This window comes from Rhamphochromis sp. 'chilingali' (assembly GCF_963969265.1).
Source record: "Rhamphochromis sp. 'chilingali' genome assembly, chromosome: 5".
Taxonomy (NCBI): Eukaryota; Metazoa; Chordata; class Actinopteri; order Cichliformes; family Cichlidae; genus Rhamphochromis; species Rhamphochromis sp. 'chilingali'.
Genome location: NC_137932.1, coordinates 42,968,195 through 42,990,755, shown reverse-complemented (window position 1 = coordinate 42,990,755; position 22,561 = coordinate 42,968,195). Strand labels below are relative to the sequence as shown.

At 41.7% G+C, this 22,561-nt stretch overlaps 1 protein-coding gene across 10 annotated transcripts in view; it reads left to right on the top strand.

Moving 5' to 3' along the window:
* Positions 1–22,561, top strand: part of ptprfa (protein tyrosine phosphatase receptor type Fa) — a 348,653-nt gene that overhangs the window by 241,189 nt on the left and 84,903 nt on the right. For 7 of the 10 annotated variants that reach the window (XM_080882891.1, XM_080882890.1, XM_080882889.1 and 4 more), the window contains 2 exons: positions 112–417; positions 8,589–8,782. In XM_080882891.1, coding sequence (XP_080739017.1) covers positions 112–417; positions 8,589–8,782 — 500 coding nt within the window. The remainder of the gene's footprint in view (positions 1–111; positions 418–8,588; positions 8,783–22,561) is intronic. The other 3 variants (XM_080882887.1, XM_080882895.1, XM_080882894.1) reach the window with 1 other exon arrangement.

The following is a 22,561-nucleotide window of genomic DNA, read 5'->3' as shown; positions in this document are numbered from 1 at the left end:
TTAATCTGCCAGTTTAATAATTACTCTGTAACACAGTCCAGAGAGACAGTTGCTTCATCATCCATCATCCACCCTACCTGACCATTACCCTCCCTCCTCCCCTTCCTTCAGCCCCATCAGCCCCACCCCAGGAAGTACATTTGCTCAGCCTCAGTTCCACCAGCGTCGAGGTGAGGTGGGTGGCCCCGCCCACAGACAGCCAGCACGGTGAGATTGTTGGCTACTCCCTGGCCTACCAAGCACTCACGGGAGAGGACCAGAAACGCCACCAGGTGTCAGGGATTGGTCCTGATATCACCAGCTACATTTTGGAGGACCTGGAGAAGTGGACGGAGTATTTGGTGTGGGTGAGGGCTCACACAGATGTTGGGCCAGGTCCAGAGAGCTCTGCAGCTAAAGTCAGAACCAAGGAAGATGGTATGTTGATGGTTTCATGGGAAACATTCAAACTAACTGTCCAATTCTTTTGTATTCATTTCCTGCTGCTGCAGTTTAGTCTTACAAACACTCACCAAAGTGTGCATAAGCGCAGTGTATAAGCATGGCTCAAATACAGAATACAGCACCCGGTCTTCAGACGCTTGGAGGGTTTGGAGTAAACTGGTTAATTTGTAAATGAATAAAAATCAGTCTGCAAAACATCAGATTGATGGACTGGATTAAGAGTCCGGTGTAGGATTTGTAATCTTGTTGATTCCACTAATACGCACGGCTACCCTGCACAGTGCCAACAGTTGGTGCCAAGTCATGAAGCTGTGCAGTCTGTGGTGGTGCATCATGTAGTCTTCATATACGGCACTTAAGCTCAGGTTTTGACATAAATCCAAAAGTAGTTTTATGGTTCTTTAGACATCACCTCAGGAACAGGAGATCAAACATTTCAGCCAACTTAGTCCAAGCCTATTTAAACATGGAGTTTCCACTGTCTCAGGTTTCAGTGTGTAATGTTGGATTAGTTATATGTTCACTCAAGAAAAAAAACAATCTTTAAGCCTGAGTCCCTGTTTGCTAAAAAAGTTGTCCAACCTGTAGGCACAGATTGGAAACCCCATGAAAAACCTGCGTGTAGAACACAGTTTCTACAGCGACAGGACAGATATACACACAGCTCTTTATTGAACCTGGAGTAACTCAGTGTTTAATCTGTTAGGTCAAAGACTTTTGATTTACACCTGAAAACAAACCTTGTGCTCTTTGTGGGAGAATTTTAAAAATAAATTTAGCTTCCTTATCTGTACTGCTAGTGCAAGTAAGCTCTAATAAATGCAGCAGACAAGAAATGCAACAGAAATCGCAACCGTGCAGTCGTGTTTATATCAGGTGGTTTCTGCAGCAAATGTCAACGGTCTTTGTAAAACACCATCACTTGTGTTTTTATAACAGATATGGCGGCGACCCTTTTTTTTTTCAGTACAATTTCTTATATCATGAATAAAACGCATGATTATTTTCAGGTTTTTGGGAGAATGCCGAGCTCAGTCAGCAGTCTGTACAGAGCAGTATACAGACCTGCAGTAGGTACATACATGCACAGAAAATAAAGCTAAGGTACAGAGGAGTGGGCCTTTTTGCTTATGGTCTGCAGATGAGATGATACCAGACCCAGAAAAGTTTTAGGAATTAAAATATCACAGTAGTTATGTCTGCATGACACAGTATGTCATACCTGAGTATTCAGCACGCATTCTGAGCAAGGGGGGTCAAGGTTAGTCATGACTCTCACTGCACCATGATAGACGTAATCATCAAGACAGAAGCTTTTCCTTATTTCACTACATTTTGTGAGACTTTAGCTGCCACTAAGCTCCTGCCTGTCATGCTCTGCCAGGCTGCGTGTCCCTTTTCCCAGCGTGATGACATGGTGTGCTGCACTGCTAGGCCAAGGTGTCTGGAGAGTTGCCTGAGTGGCAACATAGCATGCTCTTTCCCTGTTGTTAGTCACATGGCAGGACTGAAGCACAAGCTAAATAGACACTATGATTCAGTCCGGAGGGATACTCTGCTATTCAGCAGCATCCGTTTGCTATTACCTTCACTGCTGAAGATGAGTCCAAATGCAGCACAGCCCAGTGCTCACATCTCTAAGACACACGGCATTACAACAAATCCTTACAAGAGGATTCTCTTCTTTTTTGTGCAGGCACAATTGGCCGTATCATGACCAATGAGAGCAAAGAGTAATGGACTCTTTTCTGGAACCACTCAAGGAAATCAAAGCATCAAAGTTTAAGTCCTGTGCAATATCACCGAGGCTCAGCAAGTATAGCAGCACGGTGGCCTCTCCTCTGTTAACGCTTGCAGTTCTGAGCCAGCTCAGGTCTTGTACTGCCTAAGAATGACCTCCAGCTCTGCCTTTACCACTATTAGATTTCATTTTTATATATATATATATATATATACACATACTAGGGGTGCAACGATACACAAAATCCACGGTTCGGTTCGATACTTTGGTGTCACGGTTTGATATTTTTTCGATACAAAAAAAATGTTCATGCTGTTTTAATTTGTCATTTATTACAATTATAAATATATATTTTAACTCAAAAGTACAGTTTTTAAATTGAATGTTGCTGAAAAAACAAAGGGATAAAAAAATTAATCTGATCGACAAATCGCTCATCTTTGGAAAAGAGAGTTTATTACAGAGAAATGTCTCTTTCCAAAATAAAAGCTATACTATACGCTTCTTCTGGGCTATATTCTCAGCAGCATATTAAACATATCAGGTCCCCATAAGGAGAATCGTGTGCTAACGGCTGTCTAAATGACTCGTGTAAAGTTTGTAGCATGCGTGCTTGTTGTTTTTGTCTTTGCACTAGGATGATGTCGGAGTAAATGTGCAGTCATATTTGTTGTGTTCCCACTAGTGCTGTCAGCCTTAATCTGAAATGACGTTGACGCCACAACACGGCAAATCTCCGCTAACGAGCTATTGTTCGATACATATGCGTACCGAACCCAAAGCTCTGTATCGAACGGTTCAATATCAATACGAGTGTCGTTGCACCCCTAATACATACATATATATATATGTATATGTGTATATGTATGTATGTATGAAAATAAAATTTATGCCACTGAAATATTTAGAGCGTTCCTAAAAGGACATAAAAGCTCTGCAGTTAATCGGTTTTACTCAAACCTGACGATGATTCTAAAACTAACCCCTCTTCTTTCAAAGCTGCCCAACAGTTTTCAGTTACCTGATTTAAACAGAATATTTTAGTACTTGCCAAAAGCCAACAGTGACCTTATGACCAGTGTTTTTGTTTGTTTGTTTTCCTGGATGGCATTTCTTTATGGGTGAAACCTCAAAGAGACAAATCTAAATAGTGTTAGAAGCACAGTTTCCTTCCTCACACCACTAACCCTCTCCATCTGCTGCCCTTCTCTCTCTCCTGGTGTCTCTCATCACTCTTTATTTCTGAACACCCAGTGAATTTGAATCTCACACTCTTTTCATCTCTTTCCATCTCTCTGCACCCCATTTGACTTTGAGCTCTCATTGCATTTCTCCAGCATCTGTCCATTCTCCACACAGTGTACGCTTTCTCCCACGAATCCTCCTTCCAGCTCTTATCCGTGTCAGCCCGAGTAACAAAAAACATTCTCGTTTAGCTCCCTGACATAGTCGCAGCGTACGCTGAACTTTCCTGGCTTACTGTAATTTCCTTTAATAATCTGCAATAAAGGAAACACTCAAATTTAAAGAGAATAACAATTTTTCTTCTTAGATATTATAATTATTCTGATATGAGCACAGAGGAGCCGTAGCAGAGTTTTGTCAGACAGGCATTGGATCTCTTTTACAGATTTCATTAGGCTGTGATTGGGACTTTGCTCACTGGGACACGTCAAAGTTATACTCGGCTTCCCTGATGCCCCGAGACAAAGGACCTGTTCTGTGAGCTTATTCTCCTGCTTGTGTTGGTTTTAATAGGACACAAATCAGAAATAAATGTAGCCAGCCATTGCTCAGTCTAAAGGCAAAGACTGCAGTTGTGTCGACCCATGGTGTCATTAATGTGACGCAGTTATAGTAAAAGTGTGATAGGACTCCAACAAAACCCACCGTACATCAGAACTGCTCAAAACAGACCTTTGGATTCAGAGATTGTGTATAAATGTTGCATGAATTTAAGAGTCTGTATTCATTTATTGATGGAAGTTTATTTTGGGATCTCTCCTAAACAGAAATCTATTTTGTTTTTGAGTAATCTTAATTTTTTTTAAAAAGTGTTTATTTTGTTTTGTTTTTTAATCACAGTCCTGTTGATTTGCTTTGGTTGAAGGCCCAAAGCTCTTTGGTTTGTACGAAGCTTAGGGAACACAGAACAAATCATCCAGTGAAAGCAAAGGCAAAGCTAGACAGTAACCACAGACACCTGCATGTGGTCTGTCCCTCTGCTCTGCCTCTAATGTGTCCGATAGTTTAAGAGCACGACTGATACCTGGTGCACATTTCTGGTGCCAACAGGATCTCACAGCTGCGACTGATGCCTTGGGATGAAAATGTGCTGATTTGACATTTTAAAGCAAACTAACAGCCATTATCATTTTCCCCTTTCTCCTGCAGGAAATGCAACATAACTGTCCCAGCTTTTGCTTTCATGTCCACTGTTCTCTGCTGGTCCTGAAAAGCATTTCTGTTCTGCTCTGCACTGCTTAAACTCTGCTTAGTTTATCTTTAGGTACTTTAGAGGTTGTTGGTCTTTCGTGTAGCTGTTTCCCATCACTTCACCTATTTTATTACAGTGGGACACTGTAATACTGCAGAGAACTTTAAAGATAAGTCAGGATATCACAGCCTTGATTAGCCAGTGTGGAGCACTTCAAATTAAATTTCATGTTGAGGTGAGAGGGCAACGTTTCAAGGAGTCGATCTGGCTGCTTGTTTTTCCTCCATGCTGAGAAATTCACTATGCACAACAAATCAAATGTTTTGTTCTATGATTGCTACTTGCTCACCTTGTTATACTCCATGATTATCCATCAAAAACTCCATGAGACAAAACAGCATTTATGTGAACGAGAACTTTAAAAGTTTTGATGATTATTTTTAAAATTGCAGAAATAAGAACAGTTTGTATGTTTGTGACCCAACTAAACAAAAGTAAACTTTCCAACAATATCTGTTTGAAGAATAAAGTTTTAATTCAGTGTTCAGCTCTTGTGCTGAGAGAAGATTACTTTGTCACATACGGGATCTTTCATGTGCTCAAAGAGAAAGCAGTGACGCTGGATCTCCTTCTTAACAACGTTTAATATTTACACGCTCAGCTAGCTTCTAAAGATGTGAGTAAATGCTAATAAATCCAAACTGCATACAGAGGTCGTTCAGGTTGTGGATTTGTTTAATCTGATGTGTGCAGAAGGAAGTGAGCACACAGAGTGGACCCAGTGAGAGCGATACAGAGGAGACAATTAGTGGCTGCAGTAGCTTTGACAGCCGCTGCAGAGAAGCCCCAGCAGCCACAGACACAAGATCCGGCTTCACGCTGTCAGTCAGGATGGTCCTACAAGTTTAAAACCAGCATGAAGTGTGTGAGTCTCACAGTCTGCAGTAAGCATCTACATGTTATAGTGGGAATTAAAGATAAGTAAACCCGTGTCCACACTCACGGCACATTTAGCTTTAGTGAAATCATAAAAACTCCAGCAGACAAAGAGGCCTTTGTAAAGTGTAAGCCAGGCAAGCAGGAGGACGTATACAGACAGGACGTGGAGCGATAAAATCAATCTGAAGAACGGCATGTCCTGATTTATTGTCGGAAAATCTTCTCCAGGCCACCGAAACCCAACGTTCATCCTCTCCAGGTTGGTTTTTCACTTCTGTTGGCTTGTTGACGTTGATTCGACACTAACGGCTTTTTGCCTTCTTACAACCACTTTTTTCATTAGCCACTCTTTTTCTGCCAAAAAGCAGATGCAAGAAAACTTGGTAAATGGACTGGTTCTTATAGAGCGCTTTTCTACTCTTCTGAGCACTCAAAGCGCTTTACACAACTTGTGCATTCACACAAGCACATTGTTCTAGGTGCTTTTCTAAGTAACATTCACACACATTCACACTCCGATGGATGCATCGGAGAGCAATTTGGGGTTAATACCTTGCCCAAGGATATTTGGCATGCAGACTAGGGGAAGCCAGGAATCGAACCACCAAACCTCCGATCAGTAGATGACCTGCTGTACCGCCTGAGCTACAGCCAAGCAGAGTACATGCAAGTAGGGAAGATGTGCAGCAAATGTCACATAGGATTGAAACCTGTGCCACTAGATCTCACAGCAGCTGCTCTTCCCATTGAGCCAAACCAGCTCTGGTTGGTTCAGTAGAATAGCTGAATAATTAAAATACTTTGTCTTTATTGGGCTGTTGCATGGCAGCTATCAAAGTAAATGTGGTTACCACAGAATGAATATGAAACACCTGCTCTTACGTTTTCAGGCCTCAGCTAAATAATGAGCAAATAGAAAAGCCCATTCCTGAAAAAGAAAAGAAATCTCTTCAGTTTGTGTTATTTCTGTTTGCTCAGATTAGCATCAGATTAGCATCAGGCATGCATTAGAAAACAAATGAACTGTAGCAGCTGCATGCACTTCCTCCCATGACCACAGGAGGTTGTTTCCACAAACAGTGACGTTTTAGTCAGAAATCGACCACCGTTATTGCTTTTCAGCTGAGGTTGGCTTTATTTTAATCCGTGGCAGCAGATGGACTTCAAAGCTGTGTTTAGTCTGCTTTAGGATCCCGTTGTCTGTTACATGCTCATTTTGTTCTTCTTCTTCACTGGCTTTTGCTTTTGCAGTTAACACTGTGGTTTATTGACGTTTCTCCTCCAAAGCGTGAAGCTTGACTCTGGAAGGTCTCTGATTTTATAAAAGGTTAAACGATTCTAATTAGTCGAAAGTGCAAAGTGCTGACACCGAGTTGCAGAGCTTTCCTCTGCCTACTTTAATACTTCTGCTTGCTGCTTTAACACTTTTCTCTCCCTGTTTTTCAGTATTTTCCTTTTCTGTTCTCTCTGTGTGAATTCCATTAATATTAGCAGAGCCTCATCTCCTCATTTTTATTGAAGTTAAATTTGTATTCATTTACACCTTCCTGTGAAGCTGACCAAGCATTCCAGAGGAATCTTTTTAAGCCTATTTTGATATGCAGCAAAGTAGAAAGTGTGTGTGCTCTAAACCCAGCTCCCAGCATCCTCTTGGGGCTCCATGTGACAAGCTTTGATGTGGATAACCTGCAAAGATAGCCAGTGACCTTCACGTATCCTTGCAGCCTCTCCAGGCTGGTAGCTACCTCGTCAGGTCAAACTTTGAAGTGGTCCAACTGATGAAGAGAAATGACCGTGGATAGGCCTTACCACACGTCTTCGTCTACATCTGCTGCTGGACATGTGGGCACCATTTAAAATAAACGTAACCCCATGCAACAGTTATTGCAATTTTATTTAAATGAGGCAGGCTCGTTGAGATTAAACTCTTTCACAGAGATGGGAACATGAAGCATTTGCCAGAACAAAGCAGACGGGAAAAAACGGCACAATAAAGACATGTTCTCCTGTCCCTCAGCATTACAGTCGAGTGGTTTGATGCACCAGTTTCTACAGTGTTGGCTGTTGGCTCAGGAGTGGCAGCAGCAGAAGGCGGTCTGAAGATTAAACGCATTGGTTTGGGTTTAGACCTCATTCACAATCACCTGACGACCTCTGGCTGCTAGTGGAAAATGTGTGTTGCTGCTGTTGCAAAGCTAAATGTGGCTGCTGCACTGAAAACCTTCTTGTGGTTTCTCTGGTTGCGTGTAGGTTTGTGCAGTATTGGACAAAGGAAGTGGAGAATGTCAAAGTAAAAGTTGTGATTTTGAGGGGAAACAGTCTCTGAGCCTGTGTGACGTGAGAGTGAAACACTAAAAGCTTACAAAAACACTAGAAAATAGTCTGTTGGGGTTTTCACTCTAAAAACGAATTGGTTCGTTTTATGAAAATATGGTGGTGTGTGTTAAAATGCGCCCAAACACAGCAGTGAAACCTCCAAAAACGATGTTGGGAGTGACAGCATCACACCCCTCCCCCAAAGCCTCACCAAATCACCAGTGCATTTGCCAAAAATGACTCGCATGAATCACACATAAACAATTCTAACAAAAAGGAAAATAAAAGGAAACAAATTTCTCACTTATTCTTCTTCCCATCATGAAGCAGTGCCAACAAGTGAATCACATGAAGGCACAAAGAAACAGCAACAAGCTTTTCAGTGAATAATATTCACACTGACAGCGTACCACAGTGAGCAGTGTGAGAAAAAACAGGCACTGTGACACTTATCAGGTGTATCTGAACACACAACAAGTCTGTTTGTACTTGTTGAAGGTGAAATCATGCTTCGCAAATCTTTCAGCCGCCAAAACGTTACTGTGGAAATAGTAAAGGGTACAAAGTAAGGCAGAGATACTCAGCTTCTGAGGAACAGATGCTAATACAGTCTCATGAAGACGTGGTTTAATAGTAGCCTACCTATTGAGACGCACAAAATCAAACATTCCACTTTCTAAATGTAATTTGTGTTCTCTCATTTGTTTTCAGTGCCTGGAGCTCCTCCCAGGAAGGTGGAGGTAGAGGCCCTGAACTCTACTGCCCTCAGGGTGAGCTGGAAGCCCCCGCTGTCCGTGAAGCAGCATGGGCAGATCAGAGGATACCAGCTGGTTTACTCCAGGCTAGAGAACGGGGAGCCCCACGGCCAGCCGGTCATCCTGGATGTTAACCTCCCTGAAGCCCAGGTATTCTCACACGGTGTCATTCAGGTTGATGTGACTGGGTGAGACAATGAGTGAGAGCTGAAGACGGGGGAGTTTGGTTCAGATCCCCGAAGTTTATTTGACACAAGTTATTGTTTTAAGGCAGGAAACAATTTTTTGGTCTTTAAACTATTGACTGAAGCAATACACCCATCAGTAACAGGTTGTTTTTTTCACATGCTCTACCTTTGCACAACCAACCTGCTAATAGACACGAGGTGCACGTTTCAGAGTCCGTAATCATCAGAAGCAATTAAGCTGTGAGACTAATATGTATGTGCATGTGTTAATTCCCCGTTATTACTTTATGTTGGCTTGAAAAAAACATCTCCCTCTGCTGGTGCTTCAGATTACTGCGACTTACTGCATCCATGTCACGGTGGACCAGCGTGTGGGTTGCACGTTTTGCCCTCTCATGGCCATTAGACAGAAAACATGTTTAAGTCGTTTCTTTAGCGGCTGAACTTTTAAAGAGCTGGAAACTAAGTAAATCTGCAGAACTGCAAAGCTCTAAAACAGCAGAAGAATATAATGAAATATAGGAGCTATTATTAAAAAAGAAATAAATACTGAAAACTTTTTAATACAATCCAAATGATTTTGAAAGATTTTTAATCATAAATGTTGATTAAAAATGTTTATGAAGCAGGAAGTTTATGAACATAATTTGTGCAAATTATTATTTTAATCTTCTCCTTGAAAAGAAAAAGGATAAACAGGTTACAGCTGTGTGTGGTCTGCAGCCTGCTGTGATGAAAAAGCATCAGATCCCAACATCGGAGCATTTCTAAAATAAGGATGTGCATCCAGTACCTCATCCTGTACCTCCCTTTGTTCCATTAGAATAATTGGATTCGACGTTTCTTTTTTCAGTTTATTTTTATTCCCGTCTCCAGTGGGAAAAAATAACCCCAAATATTAATAATTATTTGGCATCTGACATATTAGATCATCTGCACAACCAAACATGTGCTTCTTCATATTTTTAATTAGTGTAATATTAAGGAATTTACTTTTCTCTAACCAGAAGCCTCGGTGATGATGATGATGATGAGGAGGAGGAGGAGGCATTTCAGCTGCAGAAAGTCTTTGTTGTGGTAACACTACATGACTTAGTGCTTAGCGAGCTCGACTTTACATAATTCTTTACATAAAGACTGAAATTTATTTACCTTGAAAACACTTTTTCCAAAACATGAAGACAAATTTTTGTCTTTTTACATTATTTGTACTTAAATAACTTGAACATGAGAAAACATGTGTGTGCACGTGCGTCTCAAATGACGGCATGAACACACATAAGAAGAAAAAGATAAGAGCAACACCTCCAAAAGATGCATCACAGAATATCTAAGAAAGCCGACTGCTCGAACAACTGGCATGAAATCACTGCACCAAAGACTGAGAGCAGGTCACAGGGTGGATGTTTAAAAGCTCTCGCTGAGGAGGCGCCGCTCAGTTCCTCTCCTCTCGGCTTGTTTTGTTCTCCTGGAGGAGCGTCTCACCTGATTTCCTTTATACGCAGCATTCCTGTCTTATCTGTGTAAGGCAGGAGGCCTGATAAAGGGCCCGCATCTCACAGCCATCTCCAACCTCTCTTTAAACACACACACACACACACACACACACACACACACACACACACACACACACACACACACACACACACACACACACTTCTCTTTAAGGAACTGTCTTCAAGCCTCATCTGTGATAAGTTTAGTCTCTCCCCCTGGCATCAGTGATGCTGATGAGAATCAACACACGGTGTGTGGAGTGACCCTCCGCACTACACACACACACACACACACACACGTGCGCACACACACACGTGCGCACACACACACACAGTCAGGGGCATAACTCGCTGCGACCCTTCATTTGGACTTTTGTGTGCCATTTCTTGTTGTTTTTTACCAACTTTCTAAGAAGTCAGTCTATTGTGTTGCATCATAACAACAGTTCAAGCTATTCTGAGTGAAATACAGAGGGTTATTTCAAGTTCGGTTTAAATATAATAAATTATATAAACCTTAATAACCTTTTAACAACCAGGTTTCCAGCAAACATTTCTATGCTGAATAACCGCGAGCACTCGCTGACCATTTCTCCTTCTTTGTGTCAAGAGAAAGTTTGTGTATAAGAGTTGTTTTATATTTGACCAAAATGAAATTTTAAAAGTTCTCAATCAAGAGAAGAGTGAAAAAACAACAACATATGGTTACTATGAACACAAAGACATTTTCTTACAGTTCAGAATTTTTAGCAGAAAGAGCAGCAGATACATTTAAAGTCTTTTTATTTGTTTAACAAAACAAAATAGTCGATACTTGTCTGTGTGCATGAAAAACGTCATTGCAAAAGTCTGATACATATTGATGCTTTGTTTCTAAGATACAGTCCAGATGCACTGTAACATGAAAGTCGTACATCGAAGCTGTATTGAAACTGTCCACTCAGCCACTGGACTGAGCCATTCTGTAGTGCTGTTAGAAATCTCACTCCACATATGAAGTGTCGTCACAAGTGATCGTGTACTCTAGATGACCACACCACACCATTGTGTGTCAATAAAGTGTATCCCCTCCACCCGCTGTGCTCATCTCAGCTGCAAAGTTAACACTGCTGTTATTTAACCAGTTGCTGTGCGTTTGTTATAATGTCAAATATTTCGATTTGACATTCTGTTGCCTCGGCTCACCACACCACCGGCTGCCACAGAGCACTACGGTGTCCAAAACAAACAAGCCCAACAGCTAAAGAGTAGTCTGCAGAAGCCATCGTCTCTCTGCCCGGGCGGCAAGAATTCAGAGACTAAAATGTGTTCAAAAGAAAAGATTTTGTAGAACTGATATATAATAGCACAGGGGGATGGATGAACGGACTTTGGGTATCACTGGGTCGTGTTTGTGAGGGACTGACTGAAACAGACAAAAGAGAGCTGGAAAAGTAGTTTTGCAGAAAGCTGCCCCTGCAGCATAAATCACTGCTCTGTGTGTTGATACTGATAAACATCCACGGACGTGTTACTCAGCCGCTGCTATAATTTAAATATGGCAATAACAACACATATTTTCAGATGACATCTCCTGGATGACTTTCACTGTGGTGCAGTTGGTTGCTCACAGAAAGCTGGCCCTTCAGCATGCATTTCTGATGTAGTACACTGCCCAGCAGAGAGTTTATGACTGTATCGACATCACACTCTCTATGATGAATGGATTTCTTCTCTGTTGTGCTGCGAGTTACTTCAGCGGGCTGAGATTTCTGTGCCAGCAGAACCAGCTCCATCCCAGCTGCTTCGGTACAGCTGGATTTACAGCCCATGTGTCCTTGTCCTTGGACACCAGTCCTCAGTGCTGCTGACGAGGTGACACAGTCTGTTAACAGTTTACATCTGTGACTTCAGTAAGCAGAAACTAAACAGCAGTGTTTTTGAAAGTCTCCGAGCTCGGCTGTGAGTGCTGAGCTGTGTGTTGTCTCCAGCGAAGCAGCCTTAAATCCCTCAGTTGTTCCACTGAGGCTCGGCCTGCCAACAGTCAGTACAGACGACTATTTTGTCACAAAAAAGACCTTACTGACAAAATAAGTTCAGTCATGCCAAATTATGGCAGCTTAGAGGCAGGACCAAAGCCTTAATTGGCTGCTCATTCCCTGTCCTGGCCTTCTGAAGCCTCTGCTGTTTGCTTTAGACTCAACTCCCTCCATCTCTGTTGCTGTTCTGCTGGCAGGCTCACGGCTTTTAAGATCTCAGTGAGGCGTATTTTTGGATGGCTGAAGAACGCTTGAAGGAGCCTCTTATCCCTCTCAGCACTGATGGCTGTGAAGCGTGAGCATCGGCTGATTTGATAAGACATGGCAACCTCTCTGTGGCTCATCTCTGCATGTTGTACTCAGAGAAAACAAACCCAGACTCAACCAAAGACAATGTTTTTGTTTTCACCATCTGCCTTCACGGTCACATGAAGTATAAGCATCCAGTGTCTTTCACACAAGCGTTAGAGTGCCATCAAGCGACCCGTGTGAAATTAGACCATTTAAAACAATTTACATTAAGTCTAAATAGATGGCTGCATTACCTAGTGACAGGCAGACAGCTGATTTCAGACATATTGATTAATTAATTCTATTGTTTGATATGTTCTAAGGATTCCTGAAACAATGCATGAGGTTGTTCCTCTTAAAGGCAGACAAAGCCCAATTCATGGGTTGAAGGTGAAGGTGCAAACACTTGGCAACAGTGGAAAGCAAGAACTCCCTTTTAACAGGAAGTGGAAGAACCAGACTTGGGGAGAGGCTCCTCTGCCTCGACCAGTTGGGGCTAATGGGAGGAAGACAGGACAACAAAGAGACCGTGGAAGACAGCCAGAGACTAACAATAACTGATGATTGAATGCAGTGTGATGTGTGATCTCATAGTGACTGAAAAAGCTGATTTAAGAAGAAAACCAGTAGCCCAGGCCTTTCACAGTATTACTACAGTTACCTGAGTATATACCTCAATCTGTAGATGATCAGATCAAAATTAAGAAATGAAGCATGACAGACACAGAAGTGGAAAAAAGAAATCAAAGTAAAACTATTGAGGTAAGTTAAAAATGGATTACACACATTAGTTTCCTCAGCATCACAGACTTCTATACAACCAGAGGACGGCCCCTCGGTGCCTGTTCAAACAAATGCAACTGTGTTTTTCAAACCAGGAAATCCGGTCAGTCTTTCATACTGTCAGTGTTCAAAACATAAATACAGGTCAATAAAAACAACCGGGGGACACGTTTTCTCAGTAAACATTAAGTTTAAACGTTAGTTGCAACACCAATAAATCCCAATATTTGTATGCAGCTAATCAGATTTGTGCACTTCTGCAAACTCATTAGCACGCGAGGACGTGACGTCAGCTAGAATGTGCAGCTTTGCAGAGAACGTGGGAGGAGATGTTTCCAGAGTTCTTATCAGTCATCACTTCACTTTCCCTCACTATCTCATCTGTCTTTGTCAGTCTATTGGTTGCCATCACTGCAAATTAGAAGGAGCGCTAAAGAAAGGCGAGAGGACAGTTTAGGTGATAATAATAAGATAAGATGGATATTTAATGACCCCCTTGGGAAACTGGCAGAAAGAATGGAGCTATTTTTTCTTTAAAAGGCTGCGCTGGGTCCTTGTAGCCTGCTGTGAACAGCGTCCCACCTCCTCCAGCCACCATTCAACAACTAAATGGCAACTTCATTTATCTGTCTGCACCATGAGCTCCAACCAAACTCTGATGTATCGTCGCACTGACGGTTAGTCATTGATGAGACTGACGGGATCGGGCTTTGTGAAGTGACCCCACCTGAAACGATGGCGTGGGAGTCTGTCTTCATCCCACAGTATTGTGACAAACACTTTGTTCATTATAGCAATAACAGCACTTAAACATGGTCTTTTAATTGCAGTCTCCTTTGACCATGTTGACATGTTGAACTGCATAGAGTGAAGTTTGATTTATAGTTCTGTGTGGAGTATCCACAGTGCTTTAATTAATGTGATTAGCAGCACCTGTGTTTACCAACCATTTCATGTCAAAACGTCTGCTTTGAAAAAAGGTCTGAAACAAGCTTGATTAATGGAGGTCTTACCTATCAGGACCCAAAGGATCCACTGCCAACATCCTGGTGTCAGACACCCGGGGACAGTTGACAGGACGCTATTATATTAATATCAGACACAACATTAAACCCTCCTGTTGTAGCCACAGTATTACTCGGGTGGTGTTAACGTTGTGGTTGGACAGTACCAGTCAAATATTGGCCTTATAGGCAAAAGGAACCAGAAACTTTTGTTAATCACATGTTTTAACTTCTAATGGCTGCATCAAACATCCTTCATGTTTCTTTAAGCCTTTGAGCAAGATATGCATTTCCACAGCATTATTCTGTCAGGGCAAAACAGATTCCTCCAGTGGGAGAGCCAGTACACACTGCAGTGATCATCACATCTAACTTGGAAATACCTTTGGAAATGCTGTTGCTTCTTGCAGGAGAAAAGCTTATCTGGGCTGCCTGCAATCAGTGTAACTGGTTTTCAGCAGACTGACAGGTACATTAGAGGATGAAGCTGACTCTTCTACCTTTCCAGATTGTGCTGCTGGCTAACAGTACCACAGTTAGCAAGCAATGGCACTTTTATTTTTCTCCATTTTACAAGATGCAATGAAGCGGACAGCACGGGGAAAAAGAATTTGACTGATCTTGGAAGACCTTTTGATTCCCAGTTTGAGCTGTTGAGCTGTTGAACTGTTCGCTGACACCTGTCAAAATATCTGATCATCTAATAAACACACTGCACAGCTGCTCCCTTTAGGCGTGTTGTGAGAAATGTAACTTAATCATATACAAATGCAGCAGATGATGACGTTACATTTCCACAGGGATATTATGTAAAGGAATTTTTAATATAATTTCTTTTTTTATTGCAGCGATCTTGTTCTATTAATCATTTCCATCAGAGTTCGATGATCATCACAGATGCATTTCACCTTTCTTTGCTTTTTTTCCTTCTTTTCTTTTTTTTTGATGGTAATGATGCAAATGTTGATTTACAGTGAAATAACATCAGACAAGACTTTTAATAAACCATGGGTAGCACACTTCGCAGCCTGAGATGCCTCCTTATCTGTAAGTGTGATCATTTCACTCTGGTGTGAGGGTGCAAACACAGACATGAGAGCATTAACGGCGTTGTGTGTTAAAGATATTAATATGGTTTTACATTATTACTGGGAAACAGTCTCACATACATTAATAATGTCAGTCAGTCTTTATATTAACACTCTCAGATTAAATGACTTTGATATGTTCAAAAATAGATGTGACTACAAAGAACACGCCTCTGGTTCTGTTTACAGCACAGTGAATGTTTGCTTGTGAAAATGATTGAGATGATCCAACTTGTCAGATGGTTGAACAGCTTCAGAAGCTCTGCGCTCACATTTCTGTCATCAGCTGTCTGACAGTTTCAGGGTTTGGCCCAGTTGTGGCCCACACCTGCTGCTTTCTGTTGGCTCTGTTTCACCTTGATTGATGATGTTGGCTCAAGGTGAGTCTGGCTTCTTCAGTCTGACTCCAGGGCCACATGATATGGGACGGATGTCAGATGTGTTGTGACCCAGTTCATTTGGGTCTTTTCTGGCCCCCAGAACACCTGTAACTGAGCCCAAAGTGCCAAAACTAGTAAGCGGGGCCCAGATGTGCCTGTTGTCTGGTGTGTTTGTAGGTGTGTTAGTGTTTTAGCCACTTGCTGTCTTTTTTTAGTAACAGCGTTCTTTGTGTATCTCCGGCTTTTTTTGCTTCCTCCGGTTTTCTTACATGTGGTTTTATAGAGATTCTTTCTCGTCTCTGCTTTTGCTTGTAGATTACTTTTACAGTTTGACATTATTTACTCACTTTTGAGGAGTGAACTGGTTCCTTGTGTTTTTATGTGTCACTAAAACGAATGATTTGTGGTTTGAGGGAAACTTTTTTCCCTTTTGTGTCCTGAAACTAGGTCCTCAACCTGACTATAACATAACAGGATGTGACAAAGCAAGCAGTAGTTCCACTTCTCTCACTTTCACCTGTCACATATGCAGCTGAATGCCATCCAGTATGTATTATCGCTATATTTAAACCCAAGCAGGTCTCTCACCTCTCTGTGACAGGCAACTATTCATGACACTGCACGTGGGGCTGTGGCTGGAACAGCTATAAAATCATTTGCCGTTGAGCGAGGATGGCCAGCATGCTGTGTTTGTCTGCTGTAATACTCGGCTGCCTGCCTCTGTTTTGCTCAAGTACCCGACTGCAAGCCTGAATATCACAGCTGTGAAGAGGCGTGCACAGATTATTGTGGACATGTAGAGATTAAGATACTCCCATTACAACCCTCAAAGGAAGCAGGCACAGAATTTACGTTATAAAGACTAAAGAAGACTCGAAAAATGATACTCGGTGTATCTAGGTAGACTCATCACTGTCCTTTATTCAAACCCGTGTCTAAGGATTCTGATTATTTCAGAGAGAAGAAAGCGTCTCCACCCGTAGACCAGCAAGGCGCTTTAAAATATAGTATAGCTGTGAAACCAGCCATCATGAGTTCACTGACAGAGCCAGTGATATATCACGGCGTAGAATACAGTAATGCATCAGTTACTGTATGAAAAAATGAGAGCTACTCTATGCTGAGGCCACTTCGAGCTGCTTTATTTAATGGATGTTGCTGTGATTTAGAGCTCGGGTTGCACTCTGGCCAGGGAATGGATGTAATTTTCACCCCATCGTTAACAGCTTACATTGTTTATGATATCGGCTTTTATTTATTTCTTCTAAGAAGCTGAGGAAGCGAAGCTCTTTGTCCTTTATTTTTGGGTACTCAGCAGGTTGTTCAGCACAATGCCCAGTTCCTCTGAATCAAGTTGTTGAAGCAGACATTCACATGCGAAATGTCATTAATGTCCCGATGGCCTTCGTGAGCCAGCAATCTTTTTCATCCATGTGTCTTTCTGTCCATGTGTAGCCGTCTGTGCTGTCGGGGTAGCAGTCTAAACAGAGATGCCCAACCTTCCTCATCACAGCATTATTTTTAGGGAGTATCAAGCTAACTCAGAGACATCATCTCTAGAGTCTCCCCAGTGGGACATACCCAAACGGCTTGTGTAGGAGTCAGCTTTTTTAATAAGGTTTAATTAAAATTTGTAGGTCAGTACCCATGGCTTTCACAAGGGAATCCAAAAGTGCATTCTGAAAAATAGCAAATTGTTTTCCATTCTGTACATGAACTCAGGTTTTGAATCAAAAGGAAATCAGGATTTGTTTGTGTCGCTTTTTGGAGAATATCAAGAAAAAAAACCACAAGTAACAATTTTGTTAAATTCTTCCTGCAGCTCTCTGTTATACACAGAGAGTTTTGTTTTTCTCTCCTGGTCCTTCGATGATCCAGCTTCTCTTTAGTGGTTGCTATGAGTTTTAAAGATGTGCAAAGCCAAAAGGTTAGAGGGTTGGTGGTGGGATCTTGCTCAAAGCTTTGTGTTCTACACTTGGATTCGGTTTGTTTGTTTGTTTTCTCCTCTCAGCATCTAGTTTCATTTCCACGTGACAATCAGACTTAAGCATTTACTTTGTTAGCTGTAGGAACAGATTGTGATTTAAATGCAACCTTACAAATTCACTTTGTAAGGTTTAGGCACCAAAATGATTTATAACTCATGGTTAGGATTTAAACAGACCTTTTTACAACAGCACCCACATTAGATGATACTTTATTAGGTAGGTGTAACACATGATGACTCCTGTTCTATCTAATATACTATCTGCGGTTAGCTGACAATTAGAAACATTAGGAAAGCAAAAAACATACATATCTGAGATGTGTTAGTCAGTTAGTGACTTGGCTTTGTTGTGGGAACTTCACAAGCAGCAGCAAGACTCCCACACAGCAAAGAGCAGCATGTGACAATAAGGCTACGTTCACTCTGCAGGTCTTGATGCTCAATTCCAATTTTTTGATCAAATCCGATTTTTTTTGTCTGCTCGTTCACACTACAAATAAAATGCGACAGCAAACGCGCTCTAGTGTGAACGCTCAAAGCGCCCGCATGCACAAAAGAAGACGTCACACACAACGCGCTCTGTTTAGACCCAGAGCAACAGTATTGTTTGACTGATGGCCCTTAATGTAAAGACTTTACGTTTCCCAATTTTGCTTTATTATAAAGTTATTTTGTTATTTACATTTGGCCTAATAATGATCCTTATTGCTGTTTGAGAGGAGCGCTGCTTCAAAGGATAGCTGCAGATTTCTGTCAGAATCTGCAGATTATACAGTACAAAGAAAATGTTCACGTTTCTCCAGCGTTGTCTTCCCAACAGTTTCGCTGACATCAGGATGGCCAGGAAGTGTTCGCGATGTCTTCTCCGGCGCTGATAGTTGGCGTCTGTCTTGTGTCGGTGACGTAAAAGACAGATTTAATGCGACGTGACCATCAAACAGCAGTCGCTTTCTGAAACATCAGATTCAGCACCACATACGAAAGTGACCCAGATCGGATTTGAAAATATCGGATTTGTGCCGTTCACACTGTCAGACCATGATCGGATATGGGTCGCACAGGGTCAAAGATATCAGATTTGATGCACTTTCACCTGCAGTGTGAACGCAGCCTAAGAGACCGCATGGAAACGAGGGGCTGGAGTGCAGGTGTGTTGCAAATCGACTTGCAGGTAAAACCTGAAACAGCTTAAATAGACTTAAACTGGATGTGGAGGAAGAAATCAGCAGAGCTGATGTGGTCTGGATCTGAGATATTGCTCTGCTGGGTCTTTTGGCAGAGTTTATCCAAATGCATAATAAAATGGAGAGAACAGGAGAAAACGGATGCCAGAAGAAGATTGAAAACATAAATAACCAGTGAGCTCACAGATGACCTCGAACCAGCTGCAACAAAACTTCTTGCACCTCTTGATTTAAATAAAGAGGTGTGTCTTCTGTGACACGATTTTTCCAGCCTGGACAGGTGAGGTTCACAGTGAAATGGCTAAAAGATAGAGAAGGGACTTGTTTTTGTTCTGATCAATATATTAATGTCACCAAACTTTAAAAACACGTGTTTCCTTAGTAACAGTTTACTACACTCAGATAAACAGGGAAATATTAAAATACCTGAAGTATTATAATTTCAGGACCATGGACAGCGCACAGCATTTTCATCACGATCTCACGGACTGTGATGTAACACATGACTGTTTGTAGTGGTGGACCTGCACAAATTCAGCTGCATGCACTTTGACAGTAAGTGGGCTATAGATCATAGATGCGCCCACGCGCAAATCTCCCCGATGAAATCTGCAATTTCTTTTATTGATTAATTTGTCTCAAAACAAAGATAGCTTAGAAAACTGTGGTGATGTCAACACCACCAGAGTGTAGAAGGTTTTTTAAGTTTAAACCTTTGTCAGTCAGGCACATTTGGTTTGTTTTATCCCTTGAAAGGGTGCAAGTTGTCTTAATGCAACAATGCTGGAGGTTTACAGTCCTACACTGAGCCTGTTTTCATTAGAGCAACCCTTTCTGCCAGACTGCCACTGTAGGCCTACATCTAACCTATATTTATATGCTTGTCTGATTACAATTAAGAAGCTGCCCCTATCCTGTTAATAAATTATTCTTAGCTTGGACTTAATTGCAAGGCTCAATGGGAAGATTGAGCATGTCATATTTAAATGAACTGTGTTTAGAAAACAGCGCAACACTCAGAAAACAACCGTAAAACTAACCACACCTATCAGCACAATGTGTGGGTTATATTCACATATTGTGTGTTTTGGTAAATCTGGCCTGATGCCCAGTTGGATGTCCAGCATCTGCTGGTCTGTCTGGAGCTTGAAGGATCTTATTGCTCCCTTTGGGATTGAAGGGATTTCCATCAAGTCCATGTTCTCAGTCTTTTTCCATATATGCTGTGTTCCATCAGTATGCTCATCAGTTCCTCTGATTAACTCAAAGTCACATGTTTTTATTGAAGAAACTTGTGTTCAGTTGTGAATATTCAATATTAGGATGTCAAATCTAAAGATTAAGAGAGTGGCCTATTGGCCCGGCACTGGGTTAAGTTTGTTTTAGATTCACAGGTAAGACATGCTGTATAGTGTGTAGAAAGCAAACTCTTTAAAAACAGTTGAAAGTTCAGAATTTTACAGGTCAGTACTAGGGATGGGTATCATTTAGGTTTTATCCGATACCGGTGCCAAACCGGTACTTTTGAAACGGTGCCGGTGCTTAAATGGTGCTCGAACCGGTGCTTAAAGAATGGAGAACACAAACTTTGTCCAAAAACCTCTCATGTTTAGCTGTTTTCCACTTTTTCTTTGGTCATTTTAGCCTTTTTGTCCAGGGTGAAGGGAGTATCTGCCATCAAACAAGAAGACAGCCGCATGTAGCTATGATGATGTTTGCTAGTTCACCTTACATGCATTAATGTAATAACGTGGTTAGCCTACTCAACGTAAATTACACACGAACAACATGAAGCTACTCACGCAGAGAAGAACGGCTGCTGCTGCATCATCATCCTCATCATTTCTGCTACACTGGCAGGGCTAGGGGCCAGGACTCTCCTCTTCGGGTTCTTGGGGGATGTTGCTAACTCCGGGTCCAATAACAGGCACCACACCGCAGTAGATGTGCTCGGTGTGAGGTCTCGCAGCAAGCTATCAAATACGGCGCATTTCTCGGCTTTTAACAAAACGCTATGCGTCGCCAGGTGTTTCATCAGATTCGAGGAGTTACCTCCTTTGACAGTATCACAGTATCAGCTTAAAGCACTTGTTGCTGCTGAGTTTGCATCTTTTGCTGTGAAGTACAGCCAGACTTTTGACCGCTGCTTTTCGGTCTGGTTACTACCGTTTATGTCAGAACCAGTGCCATCATGGCACCGGATACCCGTACCCATCCCTAGTCAGCACTGTTATTGCTGATTGGTCATGTTTTCTTTAAGGCTTAAGGATCGAATTGCACGACTGTGCAGTCACCTCTGTATGCTCCACTGTCGGATAGGCCAGTTCAGAGTGCAGCAGTGGCGTTATTCTGCTTTCATAAATGATTAATGAAGAAGAAAACACAGACAGACCACCCAAAAACAGAATGTGCAGGTGAAATGTAATTTAACTTTACATCGGTACCAAATTCTAATCTTGACTTTATCCTTTCTGTCTCCTCATCAGCGTCTCCATCTACACGTTTTCATCTCTGTCTCTGCTCTGAGCACAACCTCGGGAAAAGCTATGACATCTAAAGTGTAGATGAGTCTTTTTTTATGGCGCAGAATACTAAGCATGAGGAGATGCCAGCAATACAAGACATAAAATTATTTAAATCCTTCTCCCTATTGTCTGTCTCATAGCTTATGTTTATGGTGCCTGCATTGTTCAGATGGAATAACAATGCGGTTTTACTGCTGATACAGTTGGTTCAGGCTATGGATGTAGTGCTGCAGGTTTTTTAATTTTTTCAAGCAACATCTAGTTTCCATCCCCATGGTGTTGTTTAGTTGGTTCTTGTGCAGATTCATCAGTTATTGACCATGAAACACAATCCAGTGGCACAAAGAACACAAGCGGGAGATTTTTCTATTTTCTATTCCTTTCAATTCAACACAAAATGCTTCAAAAATAATAATAATTCTAATATTAGTAACAGTGTGAGTGAAAATGTGAGCCTCAGTTGATTTCAGCACATTTGTGGCTAGAGACTTGTCAATGGCATAAAGTTGTTTTTTTCATACACTTTGTCGCTTCAGTTTTTAACTTAGTTTTTTAGCTCTCAGCAATAAAAAGCTGACGGGGGTCCTGCTGGGCAGCAGGTGGCCGGGCAGGTGGCATAGAGACCCAAGTTTGTTAATGTGGTGACACAGGAGTTTGATGTGTGTATCTGCTCGGAGGCTGAGAGGGAGCACGGGCAGTATTTTCTTTTTTGTTGTTGTTGTTTCTGTGATAAAATGAAGAACAGTCACAGTGATTTCATAAGTGTCAAAATGTTCTATTGGCAAATAATAAAAACTTACCTGGGCTATGGTGCCACTGCCAAAACGTTTGTCCATCACTGCACACAAGCTTCAGACGTAAACATCCATGTTTTCATGTCACAGTGTTACAACGGAAAGAACTTCTTGTCATGTTTTAAAGACCTCCTAGTTTCATAGAGCTCTTTGCTCTCAGACCGCAACGTTTCCAGATTTTTAGTCAAATC